Source organism: Priapulus caudatus, unplaced genomic scaffold (genome assembly GCF_000485595.1).
Source record: "Priapulus caudatus unplaced genomic scaffold, Priapulus_caudatus-5.0.1 Scaffold6, whole genome shotgun sequence".
In the NCBI taxonomy this organism is placed as follows: domain Eukaryota; kingdom Metazoa; phylum Priapulida; class Priapulimorpha; order Priapulimorphida; family Priapulidae; genus Priapulus; species Priapulus caudatus.
In genome coordinates, this window is record NW_014577067.1 from 1 (window position 1) to 10,049 (window position 10,049).

A 10,049-nucleotide genomic window follows, 5' to 3' on the forward strand; every position below is an offset into this window, starting at 1 on the left:
ACCATTTTCCTGTTCAACCACAACACTTGAGGCCTATCTTTCAAAAATCCGCGGAAATGTCGGTAAACATTGCGAAAAGGCGAAAACGATTTCCATGATCATGCCGCGATATTTGCAAAAGGATTGCATGCCATCAGTGTAATATATTATATAGGTTGAAGATTTCTTCTTGGTTTCACCAAGTTTCATACTCAAATCCTAACTTTATAACGATATCATACAGCCATTCAGGTCTGTATGTATATTTTCAAATTTTGCGACTCAGTAGTGGCGGAATCAGGGACAGTCAGGGTTTTTTTAATTTTTTTATATTATTTATTTTATGCCCAAATTATCCATCATATACAATACATTGCAATACGTTGGTCGAAGAGAAGATTGTGAATTCGATAAAATGTGGAGGTAAAAGAGAAAATGAGGAGTGAGGAGAGAGAGAGAGATGGAGCTAGGGCACACCTTATTCATACATTGGTGGGTACCGTTGTTCTGGCTGATGCCTTACTTGAATCTAACTAACAATTGTAACTACACTAATCAGGCAACGAAAACTATGAAATATACAGGATTTGAGTTTAATCGGTCATACATGATGAAGTGAACAGTTTTCAGCGAAAGACGATACAGACTTTTCTTAATGCCGTAATTTCAACACGAATTCTTTTAGTGAAAGAACATAACTCTCTGCCTCTAATGATTTCTAAAGCCTTTCCATCAGAAGGACATTTGCTTAACAACTATACTTAAAACTAGAATAAACAGAATTTGTCCTAACTTCGCTGTGGTAAGAGAGTTCCACAGCTTCAATTGCGTATAATGTAAAAGAGTTTATTTCCCACTAGCTTTCCCACCCTCGGTTTAAAAATATAGACATTCTCAACCTTCCCTTGTATTGAAATATTGACTTCCTGACCGTTAACGGATGAAACCGTTAACTGTCATATACTGCGGGCCGAGATTATGTATATGTTTAAAAAAACGCTACTTGAACCGTTCAGTTGGGCATTACCTAAACTCTAAAGCGGAGACTGACCGGAGGAGGAAGAGCAGAAAAGTGCAGGGGGCGGGGGACGTCGGGGAAGACCAAATTTGACAGAGCCTTGAACTACATCTAACGCACCAGTGTAAGAACCTAGAGAACGAACATCTAATACTTTATTTTGACGACACTTGCAGCTATTAGCCTTGTGGCGCTTTTGTGAGACTGCTGTACCATATGCTGCGTTGCATATTCGAGAGTGACATGAAATTAGGGCAGAAACTTGTAATCTTTACATCCGTGTTTCAAAATACTAGGCTTTCTGGAAAGCGAAATTTCAATCTATTGTTAATCTTTTTACCACCTTATTCCCGTTAGATCTCAACCCTCATGGTGTCTTCCAAGTCTATTCCTAGATACTGAATAACTGTATTTTTATGTGCAATTGCCACCCCATTAGCATCTGATGTCCAGTTTTGGGGATTATCCCTGAGTTATGTGTTTAGATTTCAAAAAATATATCTTTCAGTTTTTCCAAGATTGCAAGGATAAATTATTCGTGAGGATCCCGATATTATTAATGGAACTGCAATCCTCTACTTAATCTCTTCCTGTATAGCCTTGTACCATCTGTCCTGTAAACTACTAAGGCCGAATCGTCCGCTAATATAATAAAAGCTTTGACGCTTAACTGCCTATATTGCCCTTGTCATTATAGTAGTAGAAGTCAGGTAAATAACATGGGACCGGCAAATCGAGCTTGTGGTAGCTGCCACATACAAGAGTCCTTATCTAGAGAAGGTACCCTCTACATCGAGGTTATTTGGATTCTTAACGCACGAGAGATAAGCATGCCGACCATTTAACAGTCCTAATATCCATTCCGAGTGCAGTTTTTAAGCTTGGCTAGTAGAAAATTTTTATGGTCCAACGGTTATCAAACAGATTATTTGAAAGCTCTTATAAACCATAACCAGTTAGAATTGTCCGCTTTGTCGCGACTCATTACGAATAATATACAGTTAGATGGAGTTAAACTTGTGCTCAGTTCAAAATCTTGATCTACGAGCCAGGATTGGAACCGTACAGGTAATGGAATTTTCTATAAATATGTTCTCTTTGGTCTATAGGCTATTCGCTCCAAAACTTTGGACATGCAGCACTTAGAAGATTCGAGACAAAGGACAGGCAGCCATAATTTTCGCGGGTTCTGTTTGCTATTGCCTTTTTATGTATGGAATGACCCTTGCTGCCTTCATTCGTATCAGGGATTTCTGTGCCTTGGATGAGAATGACATGTTGATTACATGTGTAAGAGGCTGAGCATAACGAGTGTGTGAGTGGCATGTGAGTGAATTTGAGGTCATATCTCAGGACCCAATGAGCCTTACCCGTCTTACGTTTTCAGCACCCGTAGGTACCTCTTCGCTCTGCGCCACCGTTGTAAAAGTAGAATGAACGTTTTCTACTCCGCCCTTGTCCTAGATACAATAACTGTCCAAACCCAAGGAGGATGAGGGTTACAAACGCGAGCCTATTACCTTGTTTGCGGAGGAAGTGCCCGAGGATCACGTCGGCAAGGTTTGCGTGGTGGTATTTTCAGAGACTAGAACCTCAAAGTGGGTTTATCTAAACAGCGAACCTTTTCTCCCGCTATTGCGGGAACTTACTATCGTATCGCAATACCTGTAGTTAAACTAATAGTAGAGCTGTTACACGAATTGTGAAGTGGACGAGCGGCGATATAGTATGAGCGCGCATTTGTCTGTGAGACCTGTGACGTACTTCGGTTTTGAAGGGAGCGGATTGCGAAGCGGCGGACGCAATCGGGAGGAGCGCATGACTGTTTTTGCCGATCGCTATGCGATTGGGAAGATCGTACGTCCAGGTACAAAAGATGGCGCTCAAGTATGATTCGGCGCGCTCCGTCACTGTCGAGTTTCATTTTGGTAACAGGGGAGAGCAGGTTATATTAGTTTTAATAACAGAGCTATGTGGCGATACGATAGTAAGTTCCCGATAGCTGAGAAAGGTTCGTGTTTAGAATATACCCACTTTGGAAGTTCTAGTCTCATGAAAATCACACCAGCAAAGCCTGCCGAGTGATTCACTCGGAGCATCGCTCCTGAAAAAAAAAAAAGCAGAAAAGGTATAGGTCGGCGTTGGTGAGCGCTATCCTATTATGGTGTGAGGGTACATTATTGTATCTACCGTTTGGTCCCTATATATAAATTTTGAAACTAACTCAATCGGAGGTACGGTACGTAGGGGAGTAAGCAAGGTAAACAGCGTCCGGCCATATCAATAGTTACCGGAGTAAACGTTCCGGTATACCCCGGACCCGTACCCAGGGACAGGGTACTATCCGGCAGACACTGGGGAGACAAGAGTAGATATGACCTAATACAAGTATGATTATCTTAATGGGTTGGAAACGTATAGACTCGCTGACACTTGTAGAAAGGGTCGGAAGGTGAAACGTAACACAAGGGTAAGGGTTACGAATATTTTGCGGGAACAAGGAAGGGGAGCATAAAGCGGCGCGTTTCCTGCCAACAAGCGGTATATATTACGACATCAGCTGAAAGTCAGGGTACGGTTTGGAGTAGGCAAGGTACGGTCTGGCATATTAGATAGTTACCAGGGTACGTTTCGGCAGTACCCTGGGGGACATAGACCCTATCAGCATAACTAGTAGTAGTATTATAACAGAAGGGCGCAAATCCACTTTAGCCTTTAGGCACCTTAGGTATCACGAAGTGATGCACAGATTTCTGTGTATCATCAACTAATGCACAGACTTTCCGTATATCAAGGAATGATGCAAAAACCCTAACCTTAACCCTAAGTCATAAAGTATAACCTTAGGCTTAGGTATCACGAAGTGTGTTAGAGTTAGGGGTAGGGTTAGGGTTTTTGCATCATCCTTGATATACGGAAAGTCTGTGCATCAGTTGATGATACACAGAAATCTGTGCATCACTTCGTGATACCTAAGGTGCCTAAAGTGGATTTGCACCGTATGAGTATCAGTATGACTTTTAGTTTTACTTTTAGTTTTATGTACCAGTCTCTGTACTGTCTACTGACACTGTGTACTGTCTCTGTAGTAGTAGTAGTACTGTGGGTTCATTCAGCACTTTAAGCCAACCAAGGCAAGTTTTAGACTTAGAGTACCAACTACCAGTACCATGTCCCCAAAGCCGCAAACTTGATTTTTATTAACACTTTGTATCATGTGGGACAGAAACTAAGGTAGGGATACACACGTGCACTGTTTAATTTACGAGATGAACACTTTTTTCTCCAAGGTTCTGACCACTCTAGTCACATTAAAGATTGTGTCAGTGTGTATGCTACATCATGATCGCTGATTTCAGCACTTAGGCACAACTGCACCAAATCGACCTCGTTCCCTCACACTAAGTAAGGCTCATAGGGTCTATGTCTCCCTGGGTACTCCTAACTATCCTATGCTGGTGACTATTTGATATGGTTAGGGTTAGGGTTAGTGTTAGGGAGTAGGTGTAGGCGACTCCCTAGACTCGTTAGTGGAGTAGGCGAGGTACGGTCTGGCATATTAGATAGTACCAGGGTACGTTCCGGTATACCGGACCATACCTAGGGTATGTTCCGGCAGTACCCTGGTCCCTGGGGGACATAGACCCTCTCAGCCTAAGTAAGGGTGGTAATTGTCAAAGTGTTTTACATCCTGGGTGATTCATTTAGATCTCCATTAGTGGAGCTGCATCAACTGTTTTACATAGTCATCTGTTCCTGCATATCCTACCATGATATCAGTGGTTTGAAATTATATTGGTATTGATTTTACTTATTGATTTATGATACTCACAGATCCATCTGCGATCCAATTGCTGAAGCAATTTTTAGGCAAAGCCCACTCAATGGAACGTATGTTATCAATGAAACAGGATATGATAATCATGGATGAACAGATTATGGAAGGTATGTGTATATTGTAGGCATGTATGATTTGGAGCTAGAGAGCTTAGAGAAATCGTAAACTATACAGACATTTTTCTTACATTTGTCATGTCATTCTTTATTTAAATGCAAAGGAATTAGAAATTTTCTCTTTATTGTTTGACATGTTATAACTCATTTATTTGACTTTTCATTTGATTTGCAGCAGGGGGTGCTAACTATGGTCGCAAGAAAATGAGAGCTCTGAAAATGCTTGCTCTCAAGACTGCTTCTGCGCTCAAGTGGAACCTGAAACTATTAATGGATGAGTATGTGACACCTTTGAATCTATGATCTATCTATCTATCTAGATATGGTTACGTCGATCTGACAGTCTCTTGACAATTAATCAATGGTTTTCGGTGGGCACAAGAAAAAGAAAAATTAACAAATAAGAATTACATGACCAAAAATAAATGCAGTAAGGTATAAAGATTAAAGAATGAAGTAAAAGAGTTGACCCATTTGCCTTTTTGGTCATCTAGCCAATGATATAATTGTCTGCCTGATTAAATTCCTTTTATTAAATATTATACGCTGGGGCTCCTTGACCGGTCACATCTCATGGAGGGAAGGGAAGGGAGGCCATTAAAATCACTATAACTACCACTAAATGTACTGTTTAAACTAGTTTTCTTACTGGTACACAATAATTGATATCATAACAAAAATGTGTTGATAGTTTTCTGATAAAAAAAATATAATTTGCTTGGCAGCACCACCACCATAGCAACTAGCATACTGCGTGCGTCAGAAGCTCCCTGTTGATTGGTCAATCCGGTCGTTTAGTCACAGAACATTGGCAACTGCTTACCGGTCGAGGAGCCATGGCCAATATTATATTAGGCTTCTTGCAAATATAGTGTGGTGTTGTATATTAATGAGCAGTAATGATTTCAGCTGTAGCATATTGAAAATTGTAATAGAAATATAAACGAGGTCATAGTTACTTTCGTAGCTGTGCTCTCTGGGTACATTTGCTGGGGAAATGTAATTGTGCACCAGTGTAGAAGTTTTCCATTGAATTTACAGATTGTCTCTGTCGATGTCCAATCAGCTCTTATCTGATTTGCTAGCCGAGGCTGGACTACTAAGCAGCCGAGAGATTGTGGAGTGGTCAGACTTGGCTGACCAAGCTGTATTTGCTTTGCATATTTACCATAGATGGTAGGTAGTAAGAGATATGAAAATAGTCAACTTAGAGTAAATTGGGTGCGCAGGACAAATGTATTGAAAAATCCATAGTATCTACAGTGTTGTAGTGATCTGTGAAATCTTAGTATCTAATGTCTGTGGATAAAATAAGTATGAATTTGTTATTAATAATATTAGAAGTAGATAATAGGGAAGGAGTGTGACTTCAATAAACAAGGGAAATTCTTCATTTACTAGCCTTAGAATACATACGATTTACTACGGGTAACTCAACCAACTTGAGCTCAAATCGTACACAGTACATTTGCCTAGCATCGTGCGAAATCGTTTCCTCGTATACACCTGCAATCCGGAGATACAGACTAAAACGTACGACACAATTCTCCATTCTGTTGCCAGCAAATCGACTTCATAACCTGCCTACCTTGAAACAATAGGCAGCTATACTAACGACTCTTGCGCACTCTTGTGCCCTCGGCGATGCGGTGTGGCTAGCTGGGAGATTGGACATCGACGCAACACTCGGCGAGCTAATCTTTGACCTATTTACAGCTGGTATGCGCCCCACGCACGCACGCCCACTGCAATCAGCAGCAGCTCCAGCTCCAATCTCCCAGCGAGCCACACCGCATCACTGAGGGCGCAAGAGTGCGCAAGAGTCGTTAATAGCTGCCTATTGTTTCAAGTTAGGCGGGTTATACAGTCGATTTGCTGGCAACAGAATGGAGAATTGTGTCGTACATTTTAATCTGTATCTCCAGATTGCGGGTGTATACGACGAAACGATTTCGCACGATGCTAGGCGAATGTACTGTGTACGATTTGAGCTCAAGTTGGTTGAGTTACGCGTAGTAAATCGTAGGTATTCTAATGCTAGTAAATGACGAATTTCCCATGTTTATTGAAGTCACACTCCTTCCCTATTATCTACTTTTGATAATATTCAGTCAAATTAATTGAAACATTGTATGTTTTTCAGGGTTGTCCAAGCTGTTGTAAGGGATAGTTTTCCCCAACGGCCACCTAAGTTCAACAGTGTTCAAATGTAGGTTTTTCGTATTCTAACCCTACAGTTCGTAGCACTATAGTACACCTCAGTGTCTATTTACTATGTTATGAAACAAATATTATTATGTTACATAAAGCAGAAGTGGATTTTTTTTTACATTTTCTGGTACAAAACTGATTATTGGAATTATGTGCATTCTATATTTTACTAAAATGCAGTTTGAGATATTCATACACTCAATGAGGAGCATCTATTACCAAAATTATAACTTAGTTCATTCTTCCTGACTGCTAATTACAGTCTTCACTATCTGTTATGGGTGTGTGCATGCACGTGTGTCTGTGTGCATGTGCGAGTGTCTGTGTGCATGCCTGTGTGGTGTATGTGAATATGTGGGGGGGTGTGCCTGCTATATATAATAATTAATTATTCATTGTTGTTTCAAGGCCTGGTCAGTTTGAAACAGCCAATCACACAGCAAATAATGAAGTTCTCATGAACACGGTAAGGCATTGAAACCATGATGTAAAATATACATATCTTTGTAAGATCGTACAAAATATATGGTCTATGATAATTATATTTACTTGATGTTATAAGAAAACAGGAAAATGAATTCAAATGTTATCAAAAATTGAGTGATCATTTTTTTTAAATTTTTTTTATTCTTATGAATCCTTTTAGCAAGTAACATTGTGCAAAACAAACATAAGAAATTGCACAAATCTATACAAGTAACAATTTCTTATCGATATGTCTATTGTCCAGTTTATAATCCACCGCACCCCCTGCTACAAGTTATAAACAACTTGTACATGTAGTGTAATGTTACAATATGGAGCAAGTATGTGGTGTTTACCACCTAACTGACCTGCTGCGTACTACATGACAGCTTGCATGACACGTAGGATTGTGTGAACTTGTGTTTCCAGTTAAAATCCGATGTGGAGATCTCACTTGGCATTCTCGAAACTGGTCTGAGCTTGATCAAGTCTCTGCAGATGCCTGCTTTAGAGAGCTTCACAGCCCTGAGAGAGGAGGACGACGACGACGTATCGCACTCGTGGGAGAAGGGTATCACAATCTGTCAGGAGGAGTTGATAGCTCAGGTGCTTGACACTAAGTTGCAACCTACAGCATATGATTTATTATGCTCACTACGTGCAATCCTACTGTACACTCATGACAATCATAATTATGCAAAAATAGTTGTTGAAATAATTGATTGTTTGATAATTGTTGAATTGTCTATAATTATGACTAGTGATTTTGTTTGGAAATCTTTACTAAAATTTCGCTCTTTTGGTGCTTGTATTCCTGCAGATAAGTTACGACTTAGGATGCTTCTATTTCTTCAAGGAAGATTACAAGAAATCATCTGAAATGTTTGTCACAACATCAAAAATGTTGCATAAGGTGAGAGATCTTGAAGTAATTATGAGGAGAAGAGCCATAAAGTCTCAATGGCATCCTACCTGCAATGCTGGTACAATGCAAGTTTCCAATAAACCGTTTCCTATGCCCAAACTAGTTCACCGCGATAGTAATTATAATAATTGCATTCAAGGCAAAGATATATATCTTAAGATGTAATTTTCATAAAAAACCGCCAACAGAGGACGGGATTTACAACAAAGCTGCATAGTCAAAATGAAACTTTTCCTTTACGAGGTTATAATATGGTTGTTGCTTCAGATTGATACACCAAAGTACTGTATTATTGACAAGAAAACTTTGGAGGGGTACTTGCTTGCTACTGGCACTGTGTGTGATGAGCCTGGAACAACAAAGCAAGAGTTGTCCCTGCTAGAGAAAGTGAACCTGGCACGGGAGAAGAATGACCATGAGGTACACACACGTGCAAACATATATTGCATATTATTGTTATTATTATTATTATTATATTTCTTTATACTACTCTATGCAAAATAAATGGTGTTTATTTCTATTTTAATGTGTTAGCATTCTTCACAAAATATGTTAAAGGGGAATGCCGCATCGCTATTTACTGAAGTATTGATTATTGATACACCATGTAAACAAAGTTGAGAATGAAATGCAAGGTGAAATTTTGAATGCCATAGGTCAAATGTTTCCAAAATATTAGCAGTCGATGTATAATCTGGTATTAATATCATGGGCGTTCCATTTTGAGGTTTCTAAACAGATTTTGTTTTTATCCACGTTGCCAGGAACTGGTAAGACTGTTGTCAGATAACTGTGAGAAATCAGAATTGTGGTATGTGTACACATCGGAGCTGGAGAGAGGCTTTCCACACAGAAGGTAGAATGAATGTACTGGGAAATATACTGTCTATGTGCAAAACTGTAGGGTTAGGTTATGTGTAGGTTGACACACCTTGACAACTGATCAAGACTAATTTAGAACACTGTTCTGCCTAAAATGAAAATGTACTAATGCCTGCTTGCTAATTATAAACTTATGCGTGAACGTATGTGTATTGCATAACGTATAAGTCTTGCATAAGCAGGATAATCACTGTATTAGAGGGAGTTTCTAGACTTAATTGTCATTATAATTATGATCCTGTTTCCCAATGCTAGCTAACCCATTTGACTGCCTTATTTGATGTATGTCCTTTCGATACAAATGTTTTCATTCACATCTGTACGTTTCAGCTCAATGCAATTTAAGATCATGTGTTGCAACGTGATTCACAAGGTACTGGCTGGGAAGCTAGTCAGCAGCTCATTCCCTACTCATCTGGAACATCAGGGTGTAGATGGCAGCACTTATCTATTGATAGTATGTTTAGCTTTTTTGCATTTTTCTGCTGGGATGATGTTAGAAATAAATAATTCAGTTAAGCTATTTTTTATTTATATAGTAGCAGTGCATGGTATCTGTTTATGTAAATATTTTAAAGTTTTGTTGTCATAGTAATTGACTTGAAATGAAGTTAA

The 10,049-nt window shown here is 39.5% G+C and overlaps 1 protein-coding gene across 1 annotated transcript in view; it reads left to right on the plus strand.

Moving 5' to 3' along the window:
- Positions 1-4,831: 4,831 nt before the first annotated feature.
- Positions 4,832-10,049, plus strand: part of LOC106805427 (integrator complex subunit 8-like) — a gene marked incomplete at its 5' end in the record, with an annotated part of 14,585 nt that continues 9,367 nt past the window's right edge. The window contains 10 exon segments of the mRNA XM_014807010.1: positions 4,832-4,942; positions 5,127-5,229; positions 5,993-6,127; positions 7,095-7,160; positions 7,571-7,628; positions 8,057-8,233; positions 8,448-8,540; positions 8,820-8,972; positions 9,317-9,408; positions 9,765-9,891. Of these exon segments, the coding sequence (XP_014662496.1) occupies positions 4,832-4,942; positions 5,127-5,229; positions 5,993-6,127; positions 7,095-7,160; positions 7,571-7,628; positions 8,057-8,233; positions 8,448-8,540; positions 8,820-8,972; positions 9,317-9,408; positions 9,765-9,891 (1,115 nt within the window).